The 18,409-nt window shown below is 39.4% G+C and overlaps 1 protein-coding gene across 2 annotated transcripts in view; it reads right to left on the bottom strand.

Annotated features, from left to right (window-relative positions):
* Positions 1-18,409, bottom strand: part of LOC121331048 (CREB-binding protein-like) — a 68,496-nt gene that overhangs the window by 12,352 nt on the left and 37,735 nt on the right. The window contains exons 5-19 of one of the 2 annotated variants that reach the window (XM_041278173.1): positions 16,881-16,994; positions 14,011-14,241; positions 13,575-13,680; positions 13,042-13,179; positions 12,745-12,862; positions 12,150-12,321; positions 11,889-11,951; positions 10,493-10,617; positions 9,953-10,141; positions 9,439-9,831; positions 9,018-9,194; positions 8,398-8,584; positions 7,672-7,790; positions 6,847-7,086; positions 4,567-4,655 (exon numbers count right to left, since the gene is read on the bottom strand). In XM_041278173.1, the coding sequence (XP_041134107.1) occupies positions 4,567-4,655; positions 6,847-7,086; positions 7,672-7,790; positions 8,398-8,584; positions 9,018-9,194; positions 9,439-9,831; positions 9,953-10,141; positions 10,493-10,617; positions 11,889-11,951; positions 12,150-12,321; positions 12,745-12,862; positions 13,042-13,179; positions 13,575-13,680; positions 14,011-14,241; positions 16,881-16,994 (2,461 nt within the window). Of the gene's footprint in view, positions 1-4,566; positions 4,656-6,846; positions 7,087-7,671; positions 7,791-8,397; positions 8,588-9,017; positions 9,195-9,438; positions 9,832-9,952; positions 10,142-10,492; positions 10,618-11,888; positions 11,952-12,149; positions 12,322-12,744; positions 12,863-13,041; positions 13,180-13,574; positions 13,681-14,010; positions 14,242-16,880; positions 16,995-18,409 lie in introns of both variants that reach the window. The other variant, XM_041278172.1, reaches the window with a different exon arrangement.

The raw sequence follows: 18,409 nt of genomic DNA, 5'->3' as shown, positions 1-18,409 counted from the left end.
GGAAAGATTTTTAGCAGAAAAATTTGTCTAAGAACTATAACTTTCTTTGTTTTACAACATATAACATCATTGAGTCCTTATTAGTTATGGATGAATGTCTGGCATTTCCTTCTAACTATGAAAAACACATAACCTTAAAATGGAAATGACCACGCTTCAACAGATGAGCACCAAGTTATTTTAGTCTGGTAATTTCAATATTGAAATATGTACGTTCATTCCTAAGGCTACATTAACAGTTCTTTCCATTAAATCTGTATACAACTCAAATGTATGCTTCTGTTAACTCTTTGCAGTCCTGTCGGACCAGGTCCGAAATTACAATGTTCCATTCCTGTCCAATGTCAGACCCTGTCCGACATCATCAAAAAGACATAAAGCACAGGTCTCTAGTCGCTTTCTCTCCAGAAAAAGCAGAGAAAACCTTTCAATGGCAGAGTGAAAAATAGGAGCCAAGTGAAACTGAAAAAAAAAAAGGGGCGTATCTCATAGCATCATCCACTACAGAGAAAACACGGATATAAAGGAGGTATCTGCTTCTGCATTCAGCGCTCAAAGAATATCACGGACATTTGCAGAGCTTTTTGAGGTGTTATAGTAATAAAATGATGACTTGGATCACATTATTGAGGAGTTTGGTGATAAAACAAGTGGCCAGGAGAAGATTTATCAGTACGCATGTCTATAAAGAGGTATGTGAAAAATACAGCAAACAAGGGATGGGGCTTGGCTGTAGATCAGTATTGAGTGTCCTTTTGCGAGGTTATACACACACACACACACACAGTGCCTATAGAAAGTCTACACCCCCTTTAAATTTTTCACCTTTTGTTGCCTTATAGTCTGGAATTAAAATGCATATATATATATATATATATATATATATATATATATATATATATATATACACACACACACACACACACACACATTTATCTTCACATTTATCTTCACATTCTACCCTACAACTTCCAAGTGAAACAAATATTCTAGAAAGTTGTATAAAATTTATTAAAAATTGCAACTGAAATAGCTTGGCTGGATAAGTGTCTATCCCCCTTGTAATAGCAATCCTAAACTCGCTCAGGTGTAACCAATCGTCTTCAAAATCACACACCAAGTTAAGTGATCTCCACCTGTGTTAAATTGTAGTGATTCTCATGATTTCAGGATAAATTCAGCTGTTTCTGTAGGTTCTGGTGGGTAGTGCATTTCAAAGCAAAGACTCAACCATGAGCACCAAGGCACTTTCCAAAGAACTCCAGGAAAAAGTTGTTGAAAGGCACAGATCAGGGGAGGGGTATAAAAAAATATCAAAAGGCAATAATCAATATCCCTTAGGGCACGATGAAGACGATTATTAAGAAGTGGAAGGTGTATGGCACCACCAAGACCCTGCCTAGATCAGGCCGTTCTTTCAAACTGGATGACTGAGTAAGGAGACTGATCAGAGAGGGTACCAAGAGGCCACTGGTAATTTTGCAAGTGTTACAGGCTTTTATGGCCAAGACTGGTCAAAGTGTGCATATGACAACAATGTCCAAAGCACTCCACAAATCTGGCCTGTATGGTAGGGTGGCAAGAAGGAAACCACTACATAAAAGCCCGCCTTGAATCTCGTTTGAAGTATGCCAAAAAAACTTTGTTTGGCACAAACCCAACACAGCGCATCACCCAAAGATCACCATCCCGGCTGTGAAGCATGGTGGTGGCAGCATCATGTTATGGGGATGTTCCTCATCAGCAGGGACTGGGGCACTTGTCAGGATAGAAGGGAAAATGAATGGAGCAAAGTGCAAAGTCGTCCTTGAGGAAAACCTGCTGCCCTCTACAAGAAAACTGAAACTGGGACAGAAGTTCACCTTTCAGCATGACAACGACCCAAAGCACACAGCCAAAGCTGGAGTGGCTAAGGAACAAAAAGGTAAATGTCCTTGAGTGGCCCAGTCAGAGCCCCGACCTAAATCCAATCGAAAATGTGTGGCATGACTTGAACATTGCTGTCCATCAATGCTCCCAACTCGACAGAGCTTGAACAGTTTTGTAAAGAAGAATGATCAATTATTGCCAAATCTAGGTGTGCAAAGTTGGTAGAGACCTAACCCAACAGACTCACAGCTGTAATTGTTGCCAAAGGTGTTCTAAACAATTTTAAACAATTTTGCTGTGCCAGGCAGAACTTTAATGAACTATTTTTTAAAACATTTCTCTTTGCTTTCATTACTCAAAGCTGTAGAGAATAAACATAAACAGAGTAATGTTAACCTGTAAGCAAATATTTGGATCTAGTTTTTTTTTTTTTTCACTGAACACTGAGTCCATCATCAACAGGCCTTCTTCAAACTGGACAGCACCTCTTCTTCGATTTCCATATAATCATGGCAGCTTCGATTGCCATGTTTTCTTTTATACGTTTGAACCACTTCTGCCATCTCTGCAATCTAATGCCCTTCAGCCATGAGGATTTCCTAGTCTGAAATTCTTATCACAAAATTTTATGTTGTTAACACCCTCACATGATCAGTGATGATATGAAAATCACATGCTATACGGTAAAGTAGTATGTGGTATAGTAACATTAGTACATATATTATCAAGGATAATAATAATTATTATACAAACTTCAGGCTGGGCAGTACAGATGAAAGTTTGACCACAACGTTTGGATAATCATTCTCACTCCTCGCACAAATCACACAAAAAAGTAGGTAAACCCAAGAGTAGATTAAAACTAAACTGCTCAATCGAGAAGCTAAGAACCAGGGCTTTTAAATGGTGTATAGTTTGTTTATATTTAAAAAGTAAAACAGTGTTTTATTGCAAAAAAATAACTTTTTAATTTCTGTCCAATGTTCAACAATGTCCAAAATATCCCCAGATTACAGTACAAATCCCCATTTAAATGCATGAAACTCTGAAGCACTCGCCAACAAAATGTGAAAAAAGTTCAAGGAGATGTAAACTTTCTATAGGCACTGTATGTGTGTGTGTAGACACACACACACACGAAAAAATTAAGAGACCACTGCAAAATTATCAGTTTCTCTGGTTTTACTATTTATAGGTATGTGTTTGGGTAAAATGAACATTTTTCTTTTATTCTATAAACTACTGACAACATTTCTCCCAAATTCCAAATAAAAATATTGTCATTTAGAGCATTTATTTGCAGAAAATGACAACTGGTCAAAATAACAAAAAAGATGCAGTGTTGTCAGACCTCGAATAATGCAAAGAAAATAAGTTCATATTCATTTTTAAACAACACAATACTAATGTTTTAACTTAGGAAGAGTTCAGAAATCAATATTTGGTGGAATAACCCTGATTTTCAAGCACAGCTTTCATGCGTCCTTCACAAAGACAAATCTGCCCGATTCCAGCCCAATTTTGTTTACTTAGTAATACATAAACTGTCGATTACTGTTAAAGAGGCTCTCTTTGGTACTAAAAATCCCTGTTTATAATTCCTGTTGCATGGATTGGCATCCCCCAGTAGCTTGCAGAGCGCAGCAGCAGACACCAGCTTCCAGCCTGATCATTTACACTGCCCTCGGCCACATCACATTACAATTAGCAAAAGCGCCTCCACACATCAGCATTTTAAATACAGTATTACAAATGTCAATGGTGCTCAATCACTGCGAACAATATATCAAGCAGCTTGTTATATGATCACGATTATGTTTACTCGAGGCTGCAGGATCCTACTTTACTACAGTATACTTGAGAAGCAATCGTCTCGCGAGGGTGCCTAGTTTAACTGCCCCCCCCCCCCCACATCGCGCCATAATCCCACTCCCTCTACATGCATACCACACAATATCACTGCAGTACTCCGTATGTATTCAATGAATGTGCATTCACTTTATTGAAACACATTTTCACAGAGAACACATAAAATATACCTGCACAATGCAGTGGCGCAGTCACGTTTGATTACAAACAGTGCAGTGTTTCCTGCATCACTGCACTATCCATGCTGCGTACATGCCTAATCACGTAAGATGTGATCAGATACAAAAACAGTTCTATTGACTGTAAACGTCATTGCACTTGATCAAATACCGTATTACATGTAGGCAGTTTGTCCCGAAATTATTCTTGTAAGTGGATTGCTTGATTCTTACAAGCAGATTATTTTACATTGGACAGTATAGGAATCATTTTGTCCCAGTGGTTCTGATCACTGTATGTGGTTGATTCTTAGATTTATAAACAGAGTGCACTGTACATAAAATATACAGACCAGATAATGGTTATTAAAACCACATTTATTTGGTTTCAATATATTGCTATGTTGTAGTAAAATTCAAAGCAGATTTTGCAGATTACCTTAAAATTGTACCTCGTTAAAACCGCTCATTTCTGCAACCCATCATTTACTGGGGAAAACCCAAACAAACCAGTCTTAGTCCCCTAACAGACTATTGGAGACCATTTCTACAACAGAGCTTCAGTAAGTGACCAAAACCTAAAATTGCGTGTTCACAAAAATACGGGTCCGAGTAGGTCGAACCACCAGTGCCTGTGTGCCCCAGCTCTGTCCCTGTCCACACCCCTTACCTGTTCTGGTAGCTGTAGTAAGTGGCATCGCGGGGGATGGTGCACAGCTGCTTGCCATAGCAGCATAAAGTCTGCGGTGAGAATTCATACTGTGCAAGACAAAAGGGGGGGGGGGGGGGGGGGGAACCCAAATACATTAGTAAATGACTACAGCTGAAAATCCAAAAACGTAAGTACATTCAGTACCATGATGAAAGTAACCATCACTATGACAGAAGTTCATGTAAAAATTAAGGATATACAGACATTACTCTGAAGCTGTCATTAGCTGGTGAAACAACACTGCAGCTAAATGTCAACACAATTGGATAAGCAGTTCTTTATAGACAGCCTCTATTTCCTTCCCAAGACTCTGATACTTGTGATAAGGAATGACCTTACCAAGTCTCAATTAATTGTCAAGTCAAGCATTACATCACATTTGCTTAACTGTGATGAAAAGGGATTCAATATATTTAAAAAGATTTACATCAGTATTCACCTATTGTGTGACAAGTTTTCTCAATCTCCAACCTTCCTTGTTCTCACTAGGGGTGTAAAAGCATTCTTGCCTTTCACTACCTTAACAGTGGCAGGGTTCGACACTAACCATGGCCCGGTGGCCCAGGGCCGGTAGACAGCGCAGTTTGGCTGGTAGTTATGAAGCACCACAGGCCCGACTGGGTTGGTTACATTTAACTAGTATAATATATATATACAGTGCATATGGTTTCCGTTTTATGAATCCAAGAAAACAGGCCAGCATGTCAAAAAGCTGAAAATTAATTTACAAACCATTTTTTAAAAACTAACATATTTGTTGTACAGTCAAAATCTGAGACTATGTATCGAAGTGCTACGTTGGTACTCGTTCCTGCAGCAAATCTTATACAAATCAGGTTTTCTACAACTAAGCAACCAATAAGCCAAAAGGAAAGCACTAAAATCAATAAATAATAAAGAATGTAATTATGAAAAAAAATGAAGATGGACATTTAGAGTGGAGGCTTCATTATGACAGAGAAAAAAAAGTAACGTTTTGCCTTGTTTGGTGTCAGTTTCAGAAACTTGCAGATAAAACAGCAGCTTTATTTGTTGTGAATTCAACATTTCGTTTACATCATATCCAGTCTCACAGTAAGATGACCCGACGGATACCCAGATAGGCAATCGAATTGTATAACTTTTTGATTTGGGATCCGACGTGTTCACTTTGGAGAGGCTACACAAGCGACAACGCTCTAGGTAGGACTGCTATTATTTTGTATTATGAATATTGTTTTAATAGTGTTTATTGTTAGGATTAGGGATGGAAATTTCGAATAGTTTCCTATTTGAATACACAAGGTGCAACATTTTTATGTATTCGATTACCACAACTCTTCGCTCTGTACCCTATTTCCTTAGGTACAAGTTCTTTCTTTTGTTTACTGCATTAAAATACAAGCAACTCAATGAGCAGCAGTCACAGCGCGTATCTCTTCCAATTAAAGCAACAGTAGCATAATATTGTGCAAACCACCAAATAATTTTTGATGTAGTGTATTCAGAATAAAATAACACCTATCATAAAGCAACCTAAATATTCTACATCTGTTTAATTCTAACAGATATTTACAACATAATCTTAGGGCAAATATTGTAACCTGGCCAAAATAGAAAAACTCCAACATTATAATAGTTTAACATTATTAATTACAAATAGCCATCAAGTACTGACATCAAATGAATCGAAGTCAAGTTACTTTGATTATTCGATAATCTGTAAATAATTCAAAACAAGGATATCTGGTTGTACTTTTAATGGTCTGTTACACCATCCATTCACAGAAAGTCAACAGTAGATGTTTTACACTGAACTACAGTCCAGAGTTAAAAAAAATTAACTCCTTCCCAAATTCAAGTATCTTGCATTTTCTTACTGCGTTGTTGTGCTTAACATTTAGTATGTCTTCATATTCATCATAACATTAAAATTACCTTTCTAATTTTAATGTTACCCAAGTTTGGATTACTTCTTCTTTTAGCACTTGCTATATACATGTTTAATGGCTGAAGTAACATATATTGAAAGGCTTCGTTTAGCCACTTTCTTTTGAGTCGTGGGCTCTCTTTGGTTACCATACACAGTTAGAAACATACTGAAAATAAAAACCATCATGAAAAAATATATAAATATATTAGGCCAGATAAAATTGCATCCGGGCCAGTAAAAACAATAGCTCAGTAGCCCGAGAGGCCAGTAGTTACAAATCTAAACGTACAGCCCCTGTGTCCACTAAATATTTATCTCCACCTTACCTTGCGCCCACAGCAGTATCCAAGGGACTGCATGACAGGATCGATCTCCTGCTCAAAAACCTCAGCTAGCTTTGTGCAGTATTTGTAGACGCGAGAAGTCTTGCGGTTGTAAAGCCAGGCGTTGTTGAACATCATCCACACGTCGTCCACATACTGCCAGGGCTCCTGGTACTGGCCAGTGTCCAGCTTTCTCTTTATTGTGGACAGGTCCATGGGGGTCTTCACAATATCAAAGTAATCCTGGTCAGGAGGAGAAAGCATTTGGCACATCTTGTAGTACAATAAATATTTCCTAAAGCCAAACTAGTTAATGATACAACACTAAAAACAAAAGTTGGAGATACCGCTCACAAAGCACACAGCCAACTAAGGCAGACTGATTGGTAATTTCAATACTTGGTGTTTGTCAACTCTGCATTTATGAACATGCAGGTGGTTTTGCAGGTTGAACCTGATGGTTTGACATTAATCACTTTGCTCCAAATGAACCACAAACCTCTAACTTCCGTTCCACTACTGACATTCATGCACTGTACCAACGTGTGAAGAAAATTGGGGTTTTACAAATGACCGAAAAGCCAGTCACATCCATTCTAGAATTTATTTATTTATTTTTAGCTTTTTTATTAACTAGACCTGCACAGAAGGGGGCAATATGGAACAATGGGTTCTGTATTTAGTACAAAAACAAAACATGACTGTTGGGCACTGCAGTTTTAATTCTTACATTCTTAAAACGCATCAAATAAAAAGGATAATCTTGTTTAGCAGAGCAAGATAACCCCTTTCCCTTGGTGCCATGCTGGAGGCTGGCAAAGTACTTACAGGGATTCCAAGGACCTGGGGGTCTACAGGCTGTCTGAAAGGAAGCGACTCCGGATCCTGCCGGTACAAAGCTTCCAGTGTAGGCATCAGTGCCTGCCTTAGCTCCTCAGGTTTGAAAACTGGAGAAAGAGAGAGAAGAAAAATAAATGCTTTATTGCACCACTGCTTCATTGAGACTAAAGCCTCTTTCATACTGACTGGCATGACCTACCCAGGTCAGAACCTACTCAGGCAGGATCTGGTGTCATACTGGTCACGTACATGATTTCACACTGCTTTTGACAAAGCAGGGTTGACCTGGGTGACAGACGCAAGTACACATTGCGCTTATCGATACAGCGAAAGCAGCTTGTTACAGACGCTTCCATCCAAGCTTCTCTGGATTGAACCATCGGCCTAAATATTAATTAGAGCAAGCGTTTCTACATTCCTGTTGCAATCTGGCTCAGGCCATGTCATAAATCAACACAAATATGGCTAAACAGAAACGTTCCTTGCAGAATTGAAACTTTCACGCAGGTGTGGCCGTTTGTTATTGCGTCGGCTCACGAACAGCCGTCAAGCATTTTGTCTCGCTCAACTCGGGTCAAAGCGTGTCAATCCCCATCCTGAGGTGGGTCAGGACCCAGGTAGAAGTGCCAGTGTGAAAGGGGCTATAGTTACACAGATAATAAGATGATGCTTGATCTGCAAACAAATTCTGAATTTAGCCATGAGTCCTCTTACTCTTTCTGCGGGACTGAGAGGGTGATATTGATTGAGTGGTACCATTGGACCCACTCTCCGCTTCTGCTTTAGGCTCCACCTTCACCTCTGGCTTCTTTTCCTCCACTTCCATTGGCTCCTGCTTCGGCTCCACTCCATCAGTCCCCTCCCTCACCTGAGATGACAGTGGCCTGGGCTCCTCCTCCATCTGCTGGAAAAACATAAAAAAAAATTAAAAAAAAAAAAAAAATCTAAAGTTACTTAAAGCATCCTTACAACACTGTACACTCTGACAATTAAACTAAATTCAAAACGTCATTATAGTTGCAGAGCTAGTATGCGAGTGGATGTTATAACTGCTTCCTAACTACACTTAGTAAATCTCTGTCCACTGGCACTGAATATACCTGATTCTATAAAATTTGCACACCATATGAGCTTTACAAATTTATGCTAATTAAAGAAATATTTAATGACTAAGTTAAACATGCTGAATCTCCTGGCCCTACCGCCAACTCATCAAAACTATGAACTTAATAAAAGCAGAAGCACCCAAACCCTAAAAAAGCTTTGATAATGACATTTGGCTTTGCAATCTCAGTAACAGGGTTTATGACTGTCCTGTAGTTTATGCTGCTCACCTCCTGTTTGGGTTCAGTCTGTGCTTCTCTGGACTCAAATTCCTGTGCCTCTTTGATCTCAGTTTTGGTTTCTGATGCAAGCAAGTCTGTCGTAAGCAGCTGGGAACTCACTTCTGTGCCTGCCACAGAGCCTGGGGTGGGGATGTGGTTATCAACACTGGCTACTGCCTGTGACAACTTAGAAGAATAAGAGAAGGCAGATAATAAATAATAAGAAAAAAAAACAGACGCCCAATGCATCATTTCATTTGTCATTAGCTAAAACAATTTCAGAATTGGGATATGGTATTTGTCTGTTTCCATCAACATTACTTGTCAGTTAATTCTTCATAATCACAATTCCAAAACCAGTGGTGGAAACACATTCCGAATAAATTGTGGAACAGCTGGAAAAGTGGTTCTGTATTGTAGGGGTACTCACCGGTGTGGTGGGTGGCTGTGTCTGCACAGAGCTGGGCTGCTGTGGTTGTGTATGAGCTGCAGGCTCTGCCAGAGGCTGGAGAGGGGTCAGTGGCTGCGTGGAGGCCTGTCCGGCAACCAGGACTGGTGGCGTGCTCTGTGCAGAGGCAGCGCTGGGTATAGTGATGGGGGTCGGTGCCTGCCCCCCAGCTGACACCGGAGTGGAAGGCTGGCCCTGTGGTGGCGTCAGGCCCTGGGATGCAGAGTGCTGCATGGGCTGCATGCCAGTGGTCGTCGTGGATACAGGGGGCGGAGTCTGGCGGAGTGGAGGCTGAGCAGCCGGTGGGCATGGAAGCTGAGATTTCTGAGGCCCCGGCATGTTTATAGAGAGAGTAGCATTCTGGGTCTGGGTGAGCTACAAGAGGAGCACACCAAAATGATTTGGTAGACAAGAAACCTGAAACATTTTACCTGTACGCCACACCCACCCCATTAAAATAACTGAATATGATGCTTCATTACGTAGCTTCCCATACCTGTGTTGCTCCTGTTTGGGCGGCAGGTTGTCCCATCCCCACATTATTCACATTCATGGCCCCAGCTGAAGCTGGGAACTGGTTCTGGGGTAGGAACTGGTTCTGGTTTGCAGTCTGGCCAACCATGTTGTTAGTGTGGGCTCCTATCATTCCCTGAGCTTGGGGCATTCGGGAGGGCGACATTCCCATCTAAGAAAAGCAAGTAATTAAGGTTTCTCATTGTTCTTCAATAAAATACTACTATCATGCTAATTTGAACCATCCAAAACACAAACCAAAAAAAAACAATTTAATTGGACTAAAAGGGTTAATTAACCAGAATTACGTTCTACTTATACAATATTGTAAAGCAGAATAATAATGTATTAGCTTGTCTTTACATTATAACAGGCTCTTGAAATGCATAAGGTGGCCACCATCCATTCTCAAATTTCATTACCATCCCAGTTTTTTCAGTAAATAGAATGTGCTGATAAAGCATTTCAGCATTATATCATTCTCCAACACATGGTAATACACAAGGCATAGGGACAGTCTTACTGCTGGAACAGAGCCCATGTTGTTCATTTGCACAGGGTGGTTCATTGGGGAAGCAGCACGTGGTCCCATTGGTGTTGGTGTCATCTGTACATTCCCCATTGGCATAGGGTTAAATGGATTCACTCCTAGAAGAACATTCATACCACCAGTTAGCATTTAATTAATAGAACATGTATTCACAAACTCAATTATACCTTTGTATGAAATACCACAATACTGACCTGAGCACAAGTCAATCATGCTAACACCATTAACAGGATTAGTATTGGTTTGTCTGTTGCAGTACAATTTTAACAAGGTGCATTTAAAAAAAAAAAAAAAAAAAAAAAAAGTCTTCAATTCATAAAGGAAAATGGAAAAAAAGGAGGGAACAATAGTAAGAGCTGAGAAATAATGCTTTAAAAGGTGAAGGGATGTTGGCTGCAGGTTTAAGGTTAGGTTTGTGGATTCTCATTTTTTCCGACAAAATGTATTCTTTTGCAAACACTGAAGCCCTGAAAAGCGTGTCTGAAGCATCAACTACATTTGATGGCTGCATGAGAAGACATATATCTTAACAAAAATCTCAATATTCTACAAAAAGTGGACATTGACAGTTTTGCTACCAAGATGGCGCTTTTGGGCTTAATAACCTGCCTTAACTTTTAAAACACAAGTTTTAAAACCGATTTAAAATAACCTGGGAACTAACACCATCTCTCTCCAAGAAATACTTTTGTCTGATGAGCAACTATTTTCCAATAAGCTCAGATTTTTCTCTCCAAGGAGATTGTGCTGCAAATAAATGTTTCCAAATTGTATAGAAACAGGAGTGACTCATCCCTATGTGCTACACTGAAGATATTGTTTTAAAACACATGTGTTTTATGCTATCCTTGGCATTAGCCTGCTTCTAAAGCAAGCAAGACAAATCCTCCTTTAAATACGGATGGAAACCACCAACCCCCCAGGAGGTTTGTGATACAAATATAGATCCAGTCATGCTCCCTTGCATCCAACATCCACACCTCCCATCTAATTCTATTAAGAAAAAGCTATACTTTTGTCTAGACTACAGCAAAGCACTGTAAAAACGATTGGACACCAGCGGCTCAGAAATAACAGACTTGGGATTCCTAAATGTGTGTTTTTTTAATTCAGTATTACTATGGTTTACATTCACTGCTTCTAAAACCACAGCTGAACCTAATGGCAATTCTGTTTTGTTTTACAGTTGTCATGCAAGTGTAAATTGGTCACAGACTCTTCTCAGCACATGGCAATGTGTGTAAACACAGGTGTTTAATTTATTTAAATATGGGTTTTGTTGGTAACGGGATGTATTAAAAAAAGAAAAGTTTTATTTTTAGCTTAAAGCCAGAATAGATTACGTTTCAGTCCGAGAGCAAATAAATACCTTGAGAGACTTGCATGCGATTCATGATCTGGTTTGGCACATTGGGAATAGTCATAGGTCCATCTAATGTGAATTTAAAAACAAGAGAATTAAACACTGCCGCTCATAACCCACACATTTACAATAAAGTAGTATGATACATAAATGTTCTTCCAAAAACAGTCTTTACAGGAACTGCTGTAACTACAGGCAAGCTGGCTTCTAAATGCTAAAGAGTGGCTTGAGGAGTGCATGTCATAAACACAAGTGCAAGGCACTCACTGGGTGGCCGGACGGTCTGAGCAGAAGGCAATCGAGGCTGTTGGTTGCCAGGGGCAGCCATTGGTGCTGGATTACCCAGGATGCTCTGTTTCTGGAGCCGTGACCGTCTTTTCTCTTCCAGTTCCTTCTGTATCTTATAGATCTTCTCTGCCAACAAGTGGTAATACTCATCCTGGAATAAAATGCAACAAGAGAAGAATCGATCAGTGGAGTGTAAAATACTAAACAGCAGTACTGTAGAAGTACTGTGAGAATTGTACATTTATTTTCACTTTCAGTAATTATAGTATCATGACACCTTGTTAAATCACTGCATTCGAATATTTTTTTAATTAAATTTGAAACAAATTAAAAATAACGTAAATTACAGAAGTCAATTTTAAACAAACCTGCATACACAACTATAAAAACATTCAAATCTATTAAACAAAGATTTACAGCCTCATCTAAAACTAATCCAACTCAACTCCCGCAGCTTGTTTGAGCCCAGAGAATAATGCAATAAAATATGTTACAGAACATCTAATGTGCGATTGGACTTATGAAATAAAAGGTAAGAAGTCATACGACAGAAGAAACAGTTTTATTCACGTACCCTGCTATTTGCAGATTCATACATGTCTCCTTCAACCTTGCGTGCATAGGCCACTAAGTTTTCCATTCGTCTGTCCTTCAGAGCAGCAGGGTCTGGTGTGGGAAATATGGCTTGGACACTGGAGGTGGGGTAAGAAATGCACATTTCATTAAAACACCACGGACTAAACTCGGCAATACACTGCTCCTACACCCCCACTCCCTTACTTCTAACCACTAGATCACCCTGCCGCCCAGTTCTTAAGTCCAACTGCTAAACTAAGTCTCCCACCCTCATTTCTGTTCCCTGTGTACTTACAGTTTATGCACCAAGTGATTGCGCAGGTCCTGAGTGACGTGTTCATGCCAGGCTTTCCGTACTCCCGTGGCAGAGAGGGGGGCTGCAGTGGGAAGGTTTGCCACGTTGCCCACACTTGTGCCATCAGGTAACAACTGACTGTAAGAGAGAATTTTTTGTTTTTGTGTTTGTTTGTTTATATATATATATATATATATATATATATATATATATATATATATATATATATATATATATATATATATATATATATATATTATAGAAATACTCCTAGAAAATCTAGGATGAGGATATTCTAGGAAATAATAGCACCATGAATGATATGTAATTTTAAAGTTTTAAAATAAAATGTAACTTCTACCATTAACACATCCCTTTTGCCTTAATACTCCCAAATTTGGTACCGCTGAAAATACGACAGGCAGCACTGGGGTTAATTCAGTGCCAGGAACCCTCTATCTGTCCACAGTGATGAATCTGATAACAAAAAAAATGAAATCTACAGATCCTCCCCTTTGCATGCCATCACTTACTTTGGGGTACCAAGAGTGGAAGGAAGAGCAGAGTCAGACAGGAGATTGGTCTGCTGATCAGGAGCAGAGACTCCCATTCCTCCTCCTAGGTTCATCTGGTTAGTGCCTGGGGGGGTGGGGAACAAAAAACAAACAAAAAAAAGAGAGGCACAGCAAAGTCAGCTGTAATGTTCTCAAACACACACACTGTGCCAGGTGGAGAACAGAGTATACTCATATAGCGTAGGCTTGTTTTCATTCACAGACTCTGAATAGTTGTTAGGGTAATAGGAACGTGTATGCTCATTTACAGAGATTTCCCATTCCAATGCTGGGTGCAGTAGTAAGGACATTTATAAATGCAACACACATGCTTGACTTTTATTCCAGTTAACAAAAATGTATCTCCCTGTCGGAGTTACTGTGCAGGCAAAGGAAGGTGAATAAAGGGAGTTACCTAGTGTGCTGATGGATCTCATCTGCTGGTGGGGTTGTGCTGTCTGCTGACCAGGTACCTGAGGCTGTGTCTGTGGCTGGTTACCATAGGGCAGCCCCAGGGCAGCATACGCTCGCTGCATGGAGCTGGGGTCGATGGAGTTAGTGCTGTTGATAGTGGGCGTGCTCTGCTGGCCTGTACCTACTGTGCTGATGGAGTTCAGTAAGCCTGTACTGGGAGCGCCCAAAAGAGCTGCAAGACACAGAAAATCAACCAGGATTTAGGCACAATGTAAACAGTACAACCTTTAAGGACTTTGACAGAAAACACATTTGTTGGTTAAGCAGCCAAACTTTCTGCTTTCATCAGTGAATTAAAGATTTACTACTTGATTTTCATCTTTAACGTTATAGTATACAAAAAAATCCCAACCCAGCTTTTAAGATATTTAACTCTCTCTCCATATCCAATTATGGTTCAATCTGATACATGCAATTGAATACCCATATTTAACAGTTCAGGAAAACTGTTGGGAGTGGTTGAAAGATGGCAAATACAGAGCAGCAAATTATCAACCGCAGGCAGTAAGCACCAAGCTTGTGTTTGTGTGGGCATTCAGGGATTTACATGAGTCATTGAAGCATTAGCCAATGAGACACAGCCACTCAAAGAGAGCTCCACCTCTCACTCCCTCTCAATTTCCAGCCCTACAGGAATCCATCTCCCGCACAGTCTTCATGCTTACACACAGCAAAGCTGCTTCAGTGCAACACCTTTTTACATTCATACTGCAGATGGCGCCACATAGGTATGATCTAGTACAGCAGGTGATTTTATTTGATTCAGTTTGTCTTTTGATTTAGTAATAGTTAAATACTTCAGACCTAAGTGTCATGCTAAACTCAAGTCGACTCTTATGTTATACAGTGCTGAGAAAGTTTGTGAACCCCTTAGGATTTTCACATATTTCAAACCTAAAATGTTATCTTAATCTAAGTCCTAATAATAGATAAAAGATAACCTGATTAAACAAGTGACACAAAAACATGATACTTTTTCAACATTTACTTATCCGTAAATGATTCAACATTCAATATCCATGTGTGACAAAGTATGTGAACCTTTAGATTCAGTAACTGGTGGCACCACCTTGAGCAGCAATGAGTTCAATTAAGCATTTCCTGTAACTGTTGGTCAGTCTCTCATATCAGTTTTGAGGAATTTTGACCCATTCCTCCTTACAAAACTGCTTCAACTCACATTTGCGGGCTTCCTTGCATGAACAGCTCGCTTCAAGTCCTGCCACAACATTTCGATGGGGTTTAGGTCCGGACTTTGACTAGGCCATTCTAAAATGCAGAATTTCTTCTTCTGCAGCCATTCTTTTGTAGATCTGCTTGTATGTTCAGGATCATTGTCCACTTTCGGTTCAGCGTCAGCTCAAGGATGGATGGCCTGACATTGTCCTATAGAAGCTTCTGATACAATGCAGAATTCATGGTTGTGTCAATGATGACAAGCCATCCAGGTCCTAAGGCAGCCCCAAACCATCACACTCCCACCACCATGCTTGACAGTTAGGATGAGGTTCTTCTGTTCTAATGCAGTGTTTGGTTTTTGCCAAACATAACGTTTTTCATTGAAGCCAAAATGTTCTACCTTTTGACTCTTCTATCCAGAGAACATTGTTCCAGAAGTCTTGTGGATCATAAATGTGCTAACTTCAGACAGGAAGCAATGTTCTTTTTAGACAGCAGTGGTTGCCTACTGGCTATCCTTCCATGAACACCATTTTTGTTCAGTTTTTTCCTGATAGTTGAGTCATGAACACTCACATTAGCCAAGACGAGAGTGGCCTGCAGATCCTTGGATGTTACTCTGGGGTTCTTTGATGATTTTCCGGTTTGTTCTTGGAGAGATTTTGGTAGAAATACCACTCCTGGGTAGAGTGACTGTGGTCTTGAACTTTCTCCATTTGTCTGACAGTGGACTGGTGGAACCCTAAATCCTCAGAAATGGTTTTGTAACCCTTTCTAGACTGATGAAGAACTGTTTTTCTGAGGTCCTGGGAGATTTGTTTTGATCGTGGCATGACATGTTTCCATACACCTGTATGGTGAAGACCAAACTCACAAAGTTTATAGAGGGTGGGGCCTCCCCAAACTCACCCCTGAAGATCTAATTATTTAAACACCTGATTCTAATTATCCCATTAATTAGGCTGATAAAACCAGGGGTTCACTTACTTTTTCACATACCCGGAATCTTAATTAGTTATTGTTTGTCTAATTTATACATCATTTTGTTTCAGAAGACATGGAATTGGTTAATATAAAACCCACTGGATATTTAAGAAAAGACTGGTATTGATTCAAGAAAGCTATCATGGTAAAACTATGGAATTTCCATAAAAAATTGTCATTGGGGTTCACAAACTTTCTTTCTCGGCACTGAAAGATTTTCCTGTCCTTACACAAGTGAACTGAAAAACAAAAACCAAAAAAAAAAAAAAGCACCAACATGAACTCAAACGTGATAAATAACTAAAATATGATAGAAAACAATGTCAGAGTAGTGAGAGTAATAAGGTTAAAAGGGGGTTTCACCAAAGACAATCAGCTTTGATGTGCGTGGAAATCATTTTATGATATTAACTAAAAGCTGCAATACTTTGTGTTAAATTAATAATTAGTTTCCTAACAAGCCCCCGAAATGAGAGCAACAGTCCAAGCTCAGCATTTATATCTTGTACACTAACCATGAAATAAGTGGGAAGACAGAAGTCAGTCTCAACATGCAACAGCAAGACCAAGCCAAGAGGATGCAAGGGTAAGGCATTCAATGTAGAGGGGTAGAAATCGGTAGTAGCAGTATGGAAAGCGTTCACTTACGCTGCTGGTTTCTCTTGTCACTGGCATTTTTCAAGGGGAGACAGACAGGACAGTCGTGTCGAGTGCAGTTCTTCCAGTGAGAGATGATTTGTCGTGAAGATGCACAATGAGCAACTGAAAAATTGAACAGAAAACACTGATTTACATTTGGTGTAGAAGGACTACATTTTGGGGTAATTAGATCCCAACTAATGAGCTTTAAACCTTTAGCACACAAAAAGCAGTCAGATTTTCAGTAACAGATCTCAATGGAATACTTCCTTTACATTTAGAATTTCGCAAAATAAACTGCAGGTCAGTTAAAAGCATATAAAACAGAGCTTCTAATTTTCAGTGTTTTAATCCCAACGTTTCTTAAACTTTATGCAAATGTTGTGGCAAAGTAAATACTGTATAATCATAAATCTCGAAAAACTACTCACTTCTAAATATTTTGTAGTCATTTTTGTATTACTTTAGTATAAATACATGTTAATTTGGATTCATATGCTGTTTTTTTCTGACTTTATGTGAACAAAAAGACATACATTTGCCCGTTTTTCCATTGGAAATAGTGATATTTTGAAATATCACTGTCCTGGCCACAAAAGCAAAGTTTGTGGGGAATAATAGCCATTTTCTATACTTTTAAGGCATAAGCAAATGTTTTATTTTACAATAAACTGCACAGCAGCGCATTCATTCATCATTTCATCTCGCAGTACTGTGTGTTTCTTCTGGTCTGGCGTCCCCACTACAGCCGTCTTTGTCACAGTTGTGTACTGATTTTTATATAGATTTTTTTACAATTAAGTTTTTGTTGTGACTTATGTGGAATGTAATAAATGAGAACCAAATATTTTCCACCTTTATTGTACAACGCCATTTCCATGTTTATTTTATTTAAAATGGTTTAACCCTCTGCGTTCCTGTCAGACCAGGTCTACATTACAATTTTCCCTTTCCAGTCCGGTATCATCAAAAAGATAAAAAACACAAAAGTCTCTAGTTGTTTTTTCTACAGAAAAAGCTGATAAAACCATTCAATGGTTGAGTGAGACCGATAGGAGCCCCGTGCAATACAGAGATAACACGGACATTAAAGGACGTAGCTGCTTCTGCAGCCAGCGCTCAAAAAATATCACTGACATTTGCTGAGCTTTTTGAGATGTTATTGTAATAAAATAATGACATAGATCGCATTATTGAGGAGTTTGGTGATAAAATGAGTGATCAGGAGAGGATTTATCAGTATGCATGTATATAAAGAGGTATGTGAAATACAGTGAACAAGGGGTAGGGCTTGGCTGGAGATACAGTACTGAGCAGAGATGGAGTCTCGAGGCTGACCTTGAGGCCACATTTTAAGGTTTTGGTCTTGGTCTCGGTCTCCGGCCGTCTGGGTCTTAGTCTTGATAGCAGGCATCACGCAGATTGGTCTCATTCATAAACATTCGAGATTATTTTATTTCCTCAATTATATCCTTTTTTATCCTTAAAAATGCACTCAGTTTTATACATTCACAGCTATTAAATACAAAATAATGTAG

This window comes from Polyodon spathula, chromosome 18, assembly GCF_017654505.1.
Source record: "Polyodon spathula isolate WHYD16114869_AA chromosome 18, ASM1765450v1, whole genome shotgun sequence".
Classification (NCBI taxonomy): Eukaryota; Metazoa; Chordata; class Actinopteri; order Acipenseriformes; family Polyodontidae; genus Polyodon; species Polyodon spathula.
This window is presented reverse-complemented; position numbering and strand designations above follow the sequence as displayed.